Source organism: Pipra filicauda, unplaced genomic scaffold (genome assembly GCF_003945595.2).
Source record: "Pipra filicauda isolate LSUMZ 115617 unplaced genomic scaffold, ASM394559v2 scaffold37_size4185640_pilon, whole genome shotgun sequence".
Lineage (NCBI taxonomy): Eukaryota > Metazoa > Chordata > Aves > Passeriformes > Pipridae > Pipra > Pipra filicauda.
The window spans coordinates 3,484,368-3,501,453 of NW_024104509.1; the positions used below are offsets into that span (position 1 = coordinate 3,484,368).

The window sequence follows — 17,086 nt, forward strand, 5'->3', positions numbered from 1 at the left end:
TCTTTGTTTCCATCTCTTCCTTGTAAACTTTTTGAGGAAATACATAGCTTTAGGCAGAAGAATTATTTTATACTTTACCAAAAATACCTGCTTGACTGGCATTTATTATCTATGGTTCTTGTAAGGCCTCCTGCACTTGATGGATATTTGCCATCCTGCCCAATAGCCTGCCAGCTGAAGGGGTTTTATCTCTGTATAAAACAGCAACCTGAAGCCTCTGTGATTAGCCTCATCTGCAAATGTTTTTCTTTTTTCGTGTGCCCAGTAAATAAGAAATTGTCTGTAAAGTCTTTTTCTCCTAAATGCAAACCAAGTAATGGATGACCATGAAAATCAGAGCCACCATAACCTCAGTCTCCCCTGGAATTTTGTTTTGTTTTATAGATTATATTATTTCTCTCCATCATCTGAAGTATATATGGGCAAGTGTATGAGGCTTTGCAGCCAAAATTTCAAATAGGTTTTTGAACTTACAGATAGTTTAGGCTTTAATAAGGCATAAAGCAGCACAGAGAGAAGAAGTCTGAGGCTCTGAGCATGGTACTGTCCAGCAGTGTGCACTGCCCAGAAAGATTGGTCTCATTTGATGCTGCTGTATCCTATAGAGATGTCCTTTAACTGATGGTAAGTGCCCCAGAAATTCAAGTGGCGATGTGGTGGATATAACTATGAAGGTGGGTTCAAAAAAGCTCAAAAAAATTCCAAATGGCCTTCACTGAGATTTTGTGAATATTTTATGGTAATCCTTTACCCTAAGTAGAGGATAATAAAACTACCTGACTTGTGCTTACTACTACTGCATATCAAATTAAATGAAAACTAAGAAATTAAATTGAACTGTTCAGAAGGAAAATTCCTTAATGCACAAAGGTCTTCAAATTAGAATGTTTCACAAAGTACTTACCATTAAAAACATTGTTATTCACCAGCACTTACCACAGAGTGGCATCCGAGATATTATTCTGATAAGCTATTCTGAACAGTTGAGTTAACTGTGGTTTCTTGGGAAATGCATGGTTTTTAATTGCAGTAACATTACCTGTATTAATGGACATGATAGGATGTGGGTAATGTGTACTTGCACTTAAGGCTGTCCAATATTTTCCACTGCAAGAAGTTGTTTGCTGCTGTTTAGTATCATCAGGCTTTGTCCAGCAGGAATTCAGTGACCTCAGCCACGTGGGTGTTTGGAACTGATGGTGCTTTGGAAGTGCCAAGAACAGTGGTCTGTGCAGCCACCATGAGGCAGCTTGTCCCTGCCACATGTGAAGGCCTCTAACACCTTCTCATTTTGAGGTTTCAGATGTGCTTTGCAACAGTGAAAGCTTTTGGAATGCAGTGGGGGATTAGAGTGGTGTTAGCCCAGTGAAAATCGTTTTCACACTGACTGAAACATTCACTTTGGGCGACATGTAAATATATGATCTGAGTAAGATTTTTAGCTCTAACAACAAATCTTCTTGATGCTCTTATATATAGACAGGCAAGCTTACTATGTATTTTACCATGCACCTTTGCATTCCACTTTTGCTTTCCTGGAAGTTTGCCTCTCTTTCTTTATGTGTTATTTGGCTCAATTCTTTTTTTGGTTACTGAAGCTCGCTTTTATTTTTCTTTTAAGCCCATAGGGCTTTAAAAAAACACATAAAAATATACAAATACCTGATGGCAAGGAGCCAGGCTCTTCTCAATGTTATGCAATCACAAGACAAGCATCAATAGGCACACACTGAAGTACAGGAAATTCTGTTCAAACATAAGAAAAATAATTTTTTACTGTGGAGGTGATCTAATGCTGGAACAGGTTGCCAAGAGAGGCTGTGCTGCCTCCATCTATGGAGATACTTGAAACCCAAGTGGACATAGTCCTGAGCAGCCTGCTCTAGCTGACACTGCTTGAGCAAGGGGGTTGGATGGGATTGGCATCTGCAGGTACCTTCCAGCCTTAGCTGTCCTGTGGCCTGTGAATACATCTGGATTCTGTAACATACAGAGATATACGTTAAAAAATTATGACTTCATTATGTAGTCTGGGGACCTGCGTTTATCTCTGCCAGTCCACACTGCTGCCCAGAAAAGCTTGGCTAACCTGTGTTGGGGGTGTTACAGATCTCCAGCACTTCCTCTCTGGCACAGTCACGGTCACAGCAGGGAGCAAAAACATCCTGAGACAAGAGGAAGGAGGAAAAGGATGTGGTCCAGCTCCAAGTTGCTGGGATTGAAGACCTTCCAGGCTTCCTTGGCAGAACTGCTGGTCCTCCCCTGCCCCAGTGCAGATGGGCACACACGACACGAAAAGAAAGCAGGAAAAGAAAGGCACTGCCATGTGCATCCTCCTGGTCCTGCTGACCACTTCAGAGAGCTGCTTCATCTGCTGAGCCTTCCTGCCGCTGTCTCACCAGGAGTACAGAACAGCTCTGGGAAAGGGACAGCAGCCGAAATAGCTGTATGTTGCTGGCAATAGCTTCCAGTCAAAATAAAAATAAACACATACAAACTCTTCATAAATAAACAGAAAGACCAAGTGAAGAACATCAAGCTACTTCCACAGCAGCAGTACAGCTGATGACTGATTAGAGAGGTGTCTCACCGAAGCCTAATTGCAATCTAGTTTTTAATTGCTCTGGCTGGCATCAGCCCCTTGGGCAGGAGGCAGCTGGCTGCCTGCAGTCCTCATTCCCTGGAGGAGTAGGGGAAAAAACTTTTCTGGCTCTGTGGGTTGTTTGTCTTTGGCACAATTTGGAAACAAATCACTCATCATTTTTATTGCTAGGAACGTTACACTTTCTTTTTTCCTTTACGTGAGGTAACGTTTAATTAGTTGCATGTCTCTTAGATTACTTAAATTCTTGTCTCATAAGGTTATTTCTTACGTGGGAAGGTGGCTGGTTTTCTAAGACCGTCTACTCCTACCCTACTGATGGAAAAGCCTGCTGCTGCAACTCCCCCAACCCCTGACATTGCTTCCTCCTGTGACCGTGACGTCACACTTCATTACTGAAGGGGAGGTGAGATCTCTGAGACTCCTGGGCACTTTGCTGTGCCTCCCCCCGGGGGCAGACCTGCTCCTTGGGGAGAGAGCCCCCTCCTTGCATCCACCTCCCCCAGGCTGCAGCACTGTGGAAGCTTCACAAATCCCCACTGCTGTGAACAAGTTGCAAGTTACTGTACCAAGACCCGAATACTAGTAGTTATTTTGTCATATAATATCAGGAGGAGTATTCCTTTTTAATAGGTATAAACTATATTTAATATAAGTATAATATATTGCACTATATCTTAGAGATATTTATATCTCTATAATTTATAGATATATATTTATATCTATATAATTGTATATTATATATGTGTGTGTTTATGTGTGTGTATGTGTATATATACATATATACACCAACCCCCCCTCCCTCAGTAAAGCTGAAGTTTTATGATCAGTTTGCTGCAGGAGGGTTTCTGAAAGCAGAAATCCCATGATGCTGGAGGCATCCCACTTGCCTGTCTGTCCTCTGGCAGCTGGCTGTGCTGTGAGCATCCGGGCAGTGTCAAGGGCAGGGTGGGAGCTGTGTGGCACATGGGGCTGGTGTGAACTGCTGGTTCAGCTGGGGCACAGTCCATCACCTGCAGGTGGAACACACCTCGCCAGAGAAGGCAGTGAGGTGCTCTGCAGACATCCCGCTGGACCAACCCATGGCCCTTGCCCCCTGGGGCAGCACTTTGCTTTTCTTCCTTCTCTTGCACCAGCAGCTTCTCTTTTGTTCTTCTTCCACCCTATGGGAAGGTTCAGTTTTATTCCTGGTTCTTTTTGCTTGAAACAGGAATACCTGTGTGCCTGCCCTATTTAGAATTTCTTGATAAAAGAGAATTCTTTTCTATTCAAACCCTTTTCCTTTTTTTGTCTGTTTCTGCCACTAAACTCTGTGGGCTTCTGGGTTGTGCTTTTCCTCAAACCTGCCAGTTAAACTGTGCAATTCAGAGGAGAATGTGTATGACAGTGACCTGGGAACCTGTGACTGCCCTTGTCCTTACTGCAGGTTTGAAGGTAGCCTGGTACAAAATGGCTTCAGTCCTCACTTTCCTTGCTCTTAAAATGGGTCATCCAGCCTTTTCTCCTGCATCTAAGTGGTCCCAGTCGGGCAGGTAGCAAGATAAGAGGGAAAAGAGAGAGAAAAGAAAGATTTAAAAAGGAACACAAACCCATTTTTAAATACATGGAGGTTCCCTGCATTCTCCAAATCAGATTGAATTACCCGTGGATGCACACAGACTTCTGGGCTGGAAGGGAGCAAGGGCTACTTTTGTGCAGTCACCACAGAGGACTGGGAGCATCCTTGCCACTGCCTTATCCTTGCAGTCTATACCCCTTCCTGCAGCACTCACTGCACCTGTGTTTTGCAGTGCCAGCCACAGGAACAGCAGTGACTCTCAGGCATTCCCCATCCCACAGACATGCCAAGTCCATCTAAAGCGCTGCCTGGATGATCAGTGCTAATGGGACAGTTTTTAATTTCAATTTTCAAAGCAATAGGGAAAGGCCACATACATATTTATCTAGGTCAGGGGAGAGTTTGTCCTTTCTCTTATATGAGGCAGTCACAGAATCAAAAGATGGCAAATTGTTTTTTATTGCTTTTAGACCAACTCTGAGTAAAGTCCTTCCCAGCATTTATAACAGCTAATAGTTCAATCTTCAGGTAGACTTGCTTTTCCTACTTGCATTAAAAAATTTTGGTGAACAAAAACCCCTACTGAGTTGCATTTGTTATACAAATGGCATGTTCATCTAAAAGCATATACTCTGGAGACTATTTAGTTTTCTGTCTGTCAGACTAATGGAGTTTGTATTTGTGTATCAGATAAGATCTTATATTATCTGTGATTACGGGTGAGACTGGACAGTCTAAATCACCTATGTGTTGAGCTGGTTATGCTGGGAGACAGATGTAAAACCCTGGCATTGCAAGCTGTCCAACTCATGACTCTTCCATTTCAGAAAGCCCCTGTCTGAAAGTCAGGTTTCCCTGCATTGACTAGTATTTGGTATAACTCGTACTGGTAAATGTGTTTGTCTGTACAGGGGTTTTAAACTCTAAATGCAGATGTACTACAGTTAGGAGATATTTAAACATACAAATTACACTAAAGGAAAGCTATTGAATGTAGGTGTGAATTATTTAAATCTTCAGTAACTGGGCACTCTGAATAAAGTGTTTTGGACAGTGAGGAAGTAGGATGCATTTCTACTCAGAAAGTGTTTATATAAATGTAATGCATCGACATGGGCTTAATTACTTGCTAATTTTAAAGATGAAATTTCAGTTAAATGCATTTTAATCCTCTTAGTACAGCAGAGGATGAACAAAACAGTGTTACAGGCTGCAACAGCCAAGCCCTATTCCTTTATCCTTGGTGCTTCACCCGTGCACATAAGGACAGCTCCTGGGTGCCACACAGACTAACCAATATGTTCACAGAGTCAGTGGGACCAGAAGAGTGGAAGCAAGTCCCGAGTCTGTAATTTACCTTCATTGGCATGGAACTGCCTTATGCCTGTTCAGCTTTGTCAGGTAACTCCTTTAGGTTTACAGGCTTGGAAGGCAGTTGTTTTGATGGAGGATGAATGGCTGTCTGCCCTAGGTTAGTTTGGAAGAAGCTCAGCACCATTCTTAATGTGGTTGGCATATTTTCTTCAGGAGGCACCCTGTGGCCCTGCCCAGAAAAGCGGTTGTTCTGCCCTGGTTTTAAAACAGGAAGCTCAGTGGATGAAATTGTGCTTTAAGTTAATGGTTTCCCTAGGTCAGCATCTTTGTTGCCAGCAGGAATGCACTCCAGGTCTTTCAGAGTGCACATCTGCATCCAAATGCCACTTTCTTCATTACCTGACAAATTCAGTAGTTCCCCAAAACTCACATTCTGCACTGACAGTAAATGTCAGCCCTTATCTTGCCTGTTGCTTGGTCTATGCTGTGCTTATAAAGACGAGCTAACCTCTCAGGACTTTGTTCTGTGAGTTTTTCCTCATTTGTCAGTTACCTGCAGCACAGAAATGCTCCAGGGACCTTTCCCAGCACCAGATCCAGACACATCACCGTACACATTTCAGCTTGCCACTGTCCCAGAGTCTGCTCGAGGCACAAAGGACCATCTGCTGCAACAAGGCTGTAAAATTTAGTGACTGGGATGGGGAGGCAGCACTAGGGATCAGTGCATCAGGTGTGTGCTTCTCAAAGAGACAGTCTGGTTAACTCGGGGAGGTTTGCCGGCTGAGGTAGCCGGAGACAGCCAGTGCTGCCTCTGTCATCTATGAATGACATTTTGCTTAAACTGAGTGCAACTACTTCTGAAATACCTGCTTGCCCTTTCTCCAAACCAGGCAAAGGGAGTCCTAGGACCTAATTCATACTCCCAGCCCTGTTCAAAGCTTTTATCCAGTGATGGTCCCTTGCAAAGTAATTTCTTGTAAAATACCCTGCACAAAATGAGGCGTGTCTTTGCCACTTGCCATGCTTGGGCAGGCAAAGGGCTTGGGCCCTGTCAGTCTGGCTCTGCTGGCTTGTATGCACTGTCCTAGCACTTCTGCACTTGGGCCAGCATGCTTTTGTAATTGGACATAGTGCTGGGCAGAATTGCATGGATCTGAGTGCCCAGGATGCAGCTGGGAGGATAACGGACACCTTGCAGCACTGCATGAGGTCATGTATTGTCTAGCTAGGGACTTCAGCATATTGAGGTCTTGAGAATAGTCACGTCTGGGGAAAAGGGTTTTATATATCCATATTTCTGCAGTCTTTAACATGTGTAGTAAGTGCACCTAATGCTATGTCACTATTAGCATCTATGAGAGTAGTATGACTAATGAAAGGGCATGCAGTCGGGTAAATTCAGACACAGTTACCTCTTGTTAGGATAAACAGTTGAATCATCCCAGTTAGGAATTTTGCATTTTTGGGGACACACTGCTTGCACATAGGGAAGGGCAAAGTGCTTGTCTCAAATGGGCAGATTATTAGCCTTTAATTAAGAGGAGGATCTGGACATGTGTCTGATCTTCCTGTACCACACATGTCTAGATCTCTGATTAGCACTGCAGGCTGTTAATTTCTGCTTTAATAGTACTGATTTATGTTGTCTAATATAGGCTACACACATATGACAAAATACACTGGGTCAGGACTGTCTGAAACCTGAAATTTGTCTCTGAGTATTTTCAGTCATTGTTTTTTCCTTACTCTGAAACCACAGTGCTACAGATGAAAAGACTTGGTTTCTATCAACATTTTTCTTTTCTGTTTAGAGATTTGATTATCAAAGAGGAAAATGTCCCTCAGATTGTGGGTTGCTGTGGTACAGGCTTATTCTGTTCTTGTGATACCATCAAAAGGTAAAATTGGGCAGTGATACCATACACCACACCATGAAAAAAAAAAAGAGGGTCAGGAGAAACACACACTCGCACACACAAGTCCTTGAACTTGCACGAAGAGATATCATGTTACACTTTGCAGTGTTTCCTAGGAAACCAGTTTAGTGTAAAAGGAACTCTTTGTCTCCTGCTCTTTGTAAAATTGTTTGAACCACCATATCTCATAAGGAGGTTGTTTCACAGACAATTATGCATTTAATAAAAGCTCAATCTGTAGTTTGCTGCACTATCAGAAGCAATATCTTTATCAGCAGTCTGAATACTTTAGACTGTATTTGTTGAGAACTGATAAGTTTATGTCATAATTTCCAAAAATCAGAGAATATTCTAGTTTTCTTTTTTTTTCTGACATGGAATCTCTTTCTCTACTAGCAAGGCAGTATAGAAAAAGAAAAAAAAAAAACAACACAGCACCAAAAAAAACCCCAAAGGGCTTTTTTTGCTTTGTGAAGCTCTTGGAAAGTGCTTTGGGAAGTTCTTAGCACCGTTTTACGAGTATGTTGGCTGAAGCAAAAGTACATTTTGCTTTGTTTCCCTTTAAACACAGAAGAGGTGGAACAGGATTTCCACAATCATTGCTCCAACTCCCTTGCGTTGCGGTGCCCATGTGCTTGTGGGTGTGACCTGCCCAAATCCAGAAGGCTGGAACAAAGGACTCATCTGTGCTGAACTATCTGTGGCTTTCACTCCTGCAGGCTGGGTCCCTTGGCTGTGCAAAGTGCTTCCCCAAAACAGGGCATTTTCCTAGCTGATGCTTGTAGGGGATCTTTCTGTGCAGCCTGATTGCTCTGGAGGGTGCAACCACCTCAGTCCTGCTCTGCAGACAGGCGTGGAAGTCCTGAATACTAGGGCAGGGCTTGCAGGCCAGCGAAAGATAAGGCTTTCCACTGAGCTCTTTTCCGTTATTTATCATCTTCCTTTAAATGCAGCACTCGATGTCTGCTATTTCGTTTTAAGGAGAATGAATGTGAGGGCTCACAGGGCCTCCACCGCTGCCAACAGGCTGTCCTGTGCTTCCCCTGCACTTTGTGTAAAGAGCTGACCTAATGAGTTTTGTTCCCTCCTGTAGTCCCTGTCATTTACATTTGCTATAATTTCCTGTCATAGCTACTTTTTTCCTCCCCCACCTCCTTGTGATATTACAAGATTCATCTATAAGGCTGATGTGCTCTGACTGCAGCATGGTAGATTTGTCTTTGTCTTAATATATTATTTATGATGCTATTATTCCTTTCAGTGGACTGCCAGCCACGGACTGCATACGGTTGCTGGTCTTCCAAATGCATCATGGCCAGCAAAGGAAAACACTGATCTAATTGAATTAACAGTGGTTCTGTTAGCCTTAATAGAGTTTGTCATGGAACACTAAGCAGATGTGACAAAGATCTTGGTTAGTCATATCTTTGTCCCTACTCCTAGACATGGTAACTGTTAGCCAGATCAGTGGAAAGGATAATTCTCCTTTGCTGATCAGTAATTGTGCTTACCTAGACATGTGGCAATCACTTAGAACTGATGGCTGAAATAAACCATGGACTTGAATAGCAGAAAGTTTTATATTCTGACAATAAACTTGGCTAATTAAACCAAGATGCAGATGGTACTGCCACCTAGCAATTTTCACCTCACTTACTCTGACTCCAATTATAGCCTTTCCCTACTGACTTACACTGTTTAAATTACAGTCAGGGGGTAGATGACTATTTACCTATTTCTATTCATACAAAGAAGTCTAACACATCATTGTTCTCCTGAACAAGGCATGTGAAGATGGGCTTGGTACTCATTCTGAAAAGTATCTCCACTATTCAAAAGAAAGGAAAAAAAGTAATAAAAAGACTACTTAGAGACTCATTAGCAGACACATGCATCAGCAGGAAGCATATGAATATTACACACACAGTGTGTCTCTCTAACACTTGTTCATTGGAGCAGGTGCCATACTTCTGGGAAATTAACTTTAATTGGATAAATTAAAAACTGGCTTTAACTAAGCCAGTCCAGCCCACTTTCTTAGCTTATTATTTTCTTTACTCTCTGAAATGCCTGATGTTAATCCCTTGGGTGACTTTCACTTCTTCTTGGGGTAAATTATGTTTAGAAGGAGAGGTTAGACAATCAGCCATCACGAATGGATTAGGTTTGCTTGATCCTTCCTCAGTGCAGTGGGGTGGATAAGACTACCACTTGAGGTCCTTGATGTTGCTTTAAACAAGCTTTATCAGCAAACATCAGGGAGCAAGAATCCATGCCCAGCCCTGGGAGAGAACATAGAGTAATCCTACAAATTCCATGGCAGAAGAATGATATGAAATTGCATCCCAGAAATTGCTCTGGCCATCACTGTGTTGCTCTTAGTGTCAATGCATTACTCTTACGGCACTTCATTCTGGTACCCCCTTTCATGCAAAACCAGCCCTGTGTACTGCCATCCTGCTGGCAGTAAAATGCACTGAACTGTGCATGCTTTTCCTGATTGCCTAATTGTTTTTCACATGAGGAGCTTTCAGGTGCAAAATATTCCCTGCTGTAGAAGCTACAGTGGGGCACGAGTTCCAGTTATCTTTGAAATTATACTCTTGGGTAGTTTGAAAATATATATCTGTTGGAGGGAGAGGGGAGGAACAGGGCGGTGGACCAGGATATATTTACAGAGGCCTATTGTTTTGAGTCATTCAGCTGCGTTCCATTTTGTGTAAAAACATGTATGCAAATTAATGCTGATTGGAAAGGAACTTCCATGCATCATTGATGACATGCTAAATAAGGTCAACATGAGTACCATTAATGCGATAAATAAGATGACACTAACTTGACAGAAGTGCTCAAAGCATCCTTGCTTTCTCTTGGGTTTCTTGTTTGCCCTGTTCAGCCTCAGGGAGCTTCTTCAGTGTGGCACTAGCAGTCCCTGTAGGGGACAGATCTCATGATTCAAATAGACAGCATGTAGCTCAGTGGTCTCCTCCCCTGTCAAAAGCCAGCATACTGCAGGCTGAAGGCACTGCCTCTTTTGGGGTGGGGAGCTGTGGGTGCTCAGTTGAAGAACTATTCCTTAGCAGGGTGCTGCTGTGGGTGCCTGCACTCTGCTTTGCTGCCAAGACCCCACCGGGGCAGTGGTTCCTTCAGTTCCTCTCCCGGTCATTCCTGCACAGCAGAAGGTAAGACAAGTCTCTGTCAGAGACTGTTGTTCATGCCATCTCAGAAGTGTACCTTTGGGGAGGTGTTGTGAAGGAATAATTCTTTAAGGGGCTAGGTTCACACTTTCCCTTTGGCAGCAGGTTTTGGACACATAAGCAGAGCAGTTATCCCAAATGGCTTGTGCATCAGGGCACCTTCTTGCCCTCTCTCCTTTAAATGGACCCATGCCCATGCTTTAAATGGACCTTCCTTTTCCAGGCAAGACACGGAGGAGCTATGCAAAAGGAGTCATCCAGCACCACTACTAGAGGCGTTCCTGGGCCTGTCCCCCAGGTAGTAGCTTGCAATTGTTTATAGAGGAATATTTATATTAATGTTAAAATAGAGGTATATTAATTTTGAATAGCTTCTGCAGGTGTTGCTCATATGAAGCATTTCAAACATTTATAGACAAAGGATTGGCTGCAGGACTGAAAATGATACAGGTCCCTAAGCACCCAGAGAGCTTTCACTTTCCTATTTACTGCAGCTCTGGGAGTGTGCAGGTCAAATGCAGCAGAGCATGGAGCACTGTGTGACTGTACAGTGCTTTCAGTCCCCAGACCAGCAGGTCCTTTAGCATTACTTGGGGCACACCCCGGTCCTGGAAGACATCCTCCCTGCATCCACACCACATATCTGCATGCTAGTGTGCCCAGCTTGAAGGGAGCCTGAACTGAGAAAAAACCAGGTGAATATGTGGGGAAGGCACTGAAAAATGGTATTAGTAATGCTCTGCATTTGCATGTCACATATGCGGCACATATCAGGAGGGCTCTAGATCCAGAACAGGGTGTACTGGCAGGGCAGAAAAGCCCAAACATGATCAGAGAAAGGGTAGATTACTGGATTAGATCCCTTGTTTCTAAGGGATCACACTCTCACATTGCCTGTTCCTCTCACAAAACAAACCCACTAAGTCCAGTTACAAACATAACCAAGTGTTTCTCTGTACTGTTGGTAATGGTTGTGCATAAGTGATCCCCATTTACACAAAATAAATGTGGAGAATGCAGCTATGTTTTAGTGACTCCCAGGAGTAGGGTGATTTTACACTCTTTTTTTGTTATCTGTTTTCTACTATTTTCTTGCAGAATTAGTCTCAGGTATCATCCTTTAAATCAGCCCTATGAAGCACAACAGATTTATGCAGCTAAAAGAAAATACAGGCTCCTCCGTTATTAATATGTAAAGTCTGGAGATGAAGTCACATCTGTATGATGATCTATTTTGGTGGACCACCTGTGCTTAAATCCCAGGCTTGATCTTTCAAACTATTAAGTCTGCCATAAATATTTGACAATGAACAAGCTTATAAAAACAAAATGCAAAATATGAATAGAGGGAGAGCAAATGTGTGATTCAATTTTTAATTATCAGCACCACTACATTCAAGTTCATCTTCTTTAAGAGGCAGAAAGTAACAAACTTCTTTCTCACTATAACCTAAATGATCAGCATTGCATTTGTTTGTATTTTTAAAGGAAAAGGATAAATCATTGTAGAAACAACAGAAGCTGGAAACAAGAAACAAAGTAGAACAGTCTGGTTTTATTACCATATGTAATCAAGAGCTTTTATTTCCCATTTCTCCTCCTTTTTTGTTTTTCTTTCTTGCCTTTTTTTTTTACAACCGACATTAAGTTGTGAATCATATGTTAGGGGGAAGTGGAAATGAAGGGAAACTGGTGACATCACAATACTTTACAACTTTACAACAAATGAGAGTCTGAATTTGTTGCATCTACCAGTGTATAGCAAGGGTGGAAAGCAAAGGCACACATAGGTTCATGAACCCCTCAAAACAGAGGGTGGAAGGGAACTGGGGGTGGGAAAGGATGAACACAGAAGACCCACTGAGTACGAAATGCACATTTCAAGGTCAACTCATTAACTGTGATGTACACTGCGAAGGCAGATCTCTGCACAAGCTGTTGCCGTGATTATTCATCTCTATGTTTTGGGAGAATGCTTTGAGGGATAATATCAAGGGAACCTGCGTGTTTGGTGCTTCAGGGGTTTGGAGCTTGGTAAAAAGGTTGTGAGTTGGTTCTTTTAAAAAAAATTACCTTGCTACCTACTGTTTTCAAAGGGTTTTCTGTTTGTTTTTATTAAAACAACAACATTGCTTTGGATACAGATCTATCTACTCCAGTCTGCATAGTTCACTACGGGTGAACAAAACTGTTTCATAAAAGAAGCCATGATGAATTGAAAGAACATGCAAGCACCCTTGTTACACACTTTGGTGTAGACTATCCAGACTTTATATATACCATCTATAAACTAACGGACTTAAAATCGATCTTTTCAATCATTCAGAAACAAAACCAAAACCCTGAAAAACAAATGGAAGTATAAAATTTTAAAAAACAAATTGAAACAGAAACAACCACCTTACTCGAACATACTGTTCAGTAGAGATATATATATATATATATAAAAAGCTTAGAAGCGATCCCCATCATTTTTCTACAGTATGTTGACACAGTTATTGTAACAGATTAAAAACACAACTACGTTTTTGCATAAACTGAAAGACTGGAAAGGAACTTACACACCTGCGCGCGCGCACACACACACACGCACACACCTGGGCGCGCACACACTCCCACACTAGCTACGTGCACAGTCACACAAAAGAAACAAAGGAAAAAAACCCCGCGTTTTTCCCCAAAGAAGTATATGCAGCATCCTTCTGGAGCAGCAGGTAGCTACAGCAGGAGCCTGCCTGCCTGTCCTAGCTCCATGTGCCCTGCAGGCAGCAGGATGTGTGGCTGGGCTTTCGGCAGGGCTTGGCCCCTCTCACCGGTGCTCATCCCTGGCCAGGGGACATACCAGCTCCGTGGACATCATTAGTCATTTCCCTGCTGCCCAGTGAGAATGATCTCCATGCTGTAAAAGGGGAGCGGGAGGCGGGGCAAGGCAGAACCCCCAGCATGGTGCATTGGGAGCATCACCACTTGTGGGTGGTTTTGAGAGAGGACTTGGCACAGCTAGAAAGTCAAACTGCAGTGGAGGGTATGGTGCTAGCCTAGTTTCTTTAGGGATGTGGGGTTATGACAATAACCACCACGTTCTTTCAATGTCTTTACTCCAGTTTTTGAAGGGGCTTGGTGGAGAAGGAAGGATCAATAAATATTTGCATTACTCAAAGGGGAAAAAGAAAAAGGTTTTACATACTACAGCTCACAAATATACACAACTGAGGGTGTAAGGCACAAATTTACATGTGGAAGAAAACAGGCTATTCACAGATATATTCCCACGAAAAACCCGTGTGATAAGACCATAATTTATGCATGGTAACAGCCGGCATATTAGCTAGTTCACACTGTTTGAGGATTTTGTTTGCCGTCTCACATGCAAGGTGAAATGAGATGGCACATCACAAGCTGGTGCCTTCACAGAAAGTATTAGCTACTGACAAAGCCATGTTGATAGCAATGGTGCACAGATGTGCAGCTTTTAAGATTCTCTTGCAGTTGCTTTAGAAGTTATGAACTTGCAGTATTTGTTGCTGTCTTAGGTCAGAGGCCCAGCCAGCTAATTAGCTGAGAGACTTAAATAGATATCCCCTTTTTTTTTCAGCTAACCAGGCAGTCCAGGCACAAAGTTCAGAATTCCAGCTCCAACTTATCTAACTCAGTAAATTTCTTGGAAAAATAAAAGAGTTCTAATTACTCCAGTTAATGAGATTCACGTTAAATAGGTGTAATTTTCAAGGTACTTCTCTGAAAAGCTGCTCACAGGATGATATGCAGGTCAGTTCTTTAGGAAAAACAAAATTTGAACAATAAATAAGAGGAGTTACTTGTGTTAACAGTCAAGTGTTATTTATTAAAAGAGAAGAGTAGAGGAAATCTATGACATAGTTTGCCCAACCCGGCATTTAACTGTTGTGACCGAATGGGTGTTAACACTGATGGGCATCATTTCACAGTACCTGCAAGTAGTAAACTTCTGCCATTGTTAAGTCAGAGTTAGCTTTATCAATTGATTTTTTTCTTTTTTTTTTCTTTCTTTTTTTTTTTCCCCCATTTGTTTGTTTTTTACATTTGTTTTGCTTTTCAGAGCACTCTTTCCCAGTTCAGGAATGCACTGTGCAGTTGGGGCTAGGGGGTGAAATGTCACAGTCATCTTTCACCTGTGTGCTTTTGGCTCAGTGTTTGTGATGGAGGATTAGTCTTTGAGCACAGAACTGGCAGGTTGTGGGGGTGAGTCCTGCAATTGAAACCTTCAACCATGGGTCATATGGCTCGGGTTTAAAAAAATATTCCACTTTTCCCAGAGAGCAGAAATCCAACACATTTTTAGCTTGCAACCACCATCTTCTCAGAGGAGCGAGTGATGACAGTTGCAGAACACTGGCTTTCAAGGGCAACTTCTGCTTAATTGCTGTCCTTGCCCCGCTCCCCCCCCACTCTGATTATGTACATGCATCGTTCGGCTTCATGGATGTGGAAAGAGGAGCAAAGGAAGGTTTGGGAGGTACGTCTGGCTTTAGCGAGGGCGTGCGTTTCAAACCTGACCTCGTCAGTGAGTTGTAGGTGGTGAGACTTGGCTGCCGAGATACAGTCACAGCCTGTGCCTGAGCAGCGTGGACTTGTATCGAGTCCACTCGCTGCGGGGCTGGTGGTGGGTTGTCACCCCGGCCGAAGCTCTGATTGCGGGAGAGGTGGGACGAGTTGGAGGAGTTAGTGTTGTTTCTTTTGAGAGTTGATGCCTGGTGACTTCTTGTGAGTGAGTTTGTAGGGTAGCTTCTCTTGTAGTCCACGTTGTAAGCAGAAGAGTGCATCTCCAGCCGCTTGCTCAGGCCACTCTGTGACAGCGAGGCCCCTGGGGGCCCGAGGGAAGCTTCCCGCTGGGGTACTTTTGGTGGCATGCTGTCAAGATTTTCCACCAGGTTAACCCCATGGCTGGGGCTTTTGCTACTGAGGTGGTCCTTGATAGTTTTGTACTCAAGAGTGGCATTCTGGTCCTCTGCAGACATCTGAGCCCCATCGCTCATTTTTGGCTGGTCAATGTACTCATGCTGGTAGCCTTGCTGGGCTATGGGCAGGACCACAACACTGGGGATGTGGCTGGGAGAAGCTCTGAGCGGCAGGTCAGTTGGGATCACTGGTGAGGCCATCGGGGGGATATCTTTTGTGCAGGCATTGATGAGGTTCTGGTTTCTCTCCCATTCCCTGCTGCCTCGGCTGGGCTTTCTCTTCTGTTGCAGGGTTGGGGTGGACTCAGGGGTTGGCAGGGCAGCCAAGTCCAGATGGTGCTGGTCAGCTTTGATTAGCATCTTGGCAGTGCTGCCTGGGGTAGCCAGCTTGCCATTGTGCATCAGAGGCGTGAGGATAGCTTCAGGCTTTGGCTCCTTGGACTGAGCATCCCCAAAGAGGCCACTGAGCTTGGTAACGCTGCTCATGGAGCCACGTCGGGAGTGGGTCAGCTCCTTTTCCTTCCTCTGCACAACAGCCATGTCTCTGCGGCGATGGTCGCAAATGCAGTACACTATGATTCCTGAAAACACGGCCCCCATGACAAAAGCAAGAATAACAGCAATGGCCAACAGGGTGACTGGCACCAGCTGATCATGACCCTTCAGGTAACTCTCTCGAATCACTCCTGCAATAAACAGCATACAGTGATTAAACAAATTAAGGACAAAGGAGGAGCAGGGAGGTGGGGGAAGCAACTTATCATTAACTACTTCATTTAAAGGCATGCCTCTGGGAGGTTAGTTTTTGTTTTGCAAGGTGATTTTGTTTATCAGGTTGCCCAAATTTGGAGACATACTGTACCTGTCAGCCACATCTTGCATGTGCAGCCTTGACTTTTCAGTACAGCTGGAGACTACAAAGTTCGGGAAGGGAGAGGGCAAGTGCAATTGGTTTGAAATCCTGGCCCTGGGCAACTCACACTAACTTCAGCAGATCAGAGCTATTAGCTCTGCTCCTCTGACATATGGCTCATCCCTCGCCTCCCTCTTTCTGATATCTCCTTGTCTAATACTCTCTTATTTTTACTATGGTAAGCCATTCACATTGAAAAACCTCTAAAAGGAGGAGAGGAGATAGAATCTCTGCAAATACCAGAGAGGTGCATCCCACATTGTTTAAGGCTTCGTTCTCTGCTCTTCCTTCTGTTATCTTTGTCATATGTTTTTTAAGTCAGTGTCACATGCCTGAGCTTCAGGAGGATGCTTAAGTAACTATGAAGGATAGAGCACAGTGTTGAAATTTATTGAGCCTGCTAGATGACTGTCCTTGCTATTTTAATTTTAAAAGCTGTCTCCTTTCTAAACACATGAATAGGCTGACCTCTGTGCTGAAGCCTATGCTTTCTCATCTGAGTGCCTCATCTTGCGGTCCTGTGCTGTGGTCAGGTCATTGTCAAATCTTACTTGGCCCTCTGAGCACCTGCTGTCTGAGAAGGCGTCTTTGGCAGAGCGCTTCTCCTCCATCTGAAGTCCCTACTGCAGCATTAATGAATACTCTG

General features: G+C 43.5%; 1 protein-coding gene and 2 long non-coding RNA genes across 8 annotated transcripts in view; 1 reads left to right on the top strand and 2 right to left on the bottom strand.

The window, feature by feature from the left end:
• Positions 1-1,757: 1,757 nt before the first annotated feature.
• LOC120323921 lies at positions 1,758-2,456 on the bottom strand. The gene is made up of 2 exons (XR_005564866.1): positions 2,090-2,456; positions 1,758-1,980 (listed from the first exon to the last, which is right to left on the bottom strand). It is a non-coding gene; the product is annotated as an uncharacterized LOC120323921 (long non-coding RNA).
• Positions 2,457-3,120: 664 nt separating this feature from the next.
• On the top strand, positions 3,121-14,287 carry LOC120323922. The gene is made up of 3 exons (XR_005564867.1): positions 3,121-3,235; positions 10,814-10,888; positions 11,689-14,287. It is a non-coding gene; the product is annotated as an uncharacterized LOC120323922 (long non-coding RNA).
• Positions 12,126-17,086, bottom strand: part of SEMA6A (semaphorin 6A) — a 119,957-nt gene continuing 114,996 nt past the window's right edge. For 5 of the 6 annotated variants that reach the window (XM_039384817.1, XM_027752123.2, XM_027752121.2 and 2 more), the window contains one exon: positions 12,126-16,213. In XM_039384817.1, coding sequence (XP_039240751.1) covers positions 15,024-16,213 — 1,190 coding nt within the window. In that variant the 3' untranslated portion in view covers positions 12,126-15,023. The remainder of the gene's footprint in view (positions 16,214-17,086) is intronic. The other variant, XR_005564865.1, reaches the window with a different exon arrangement.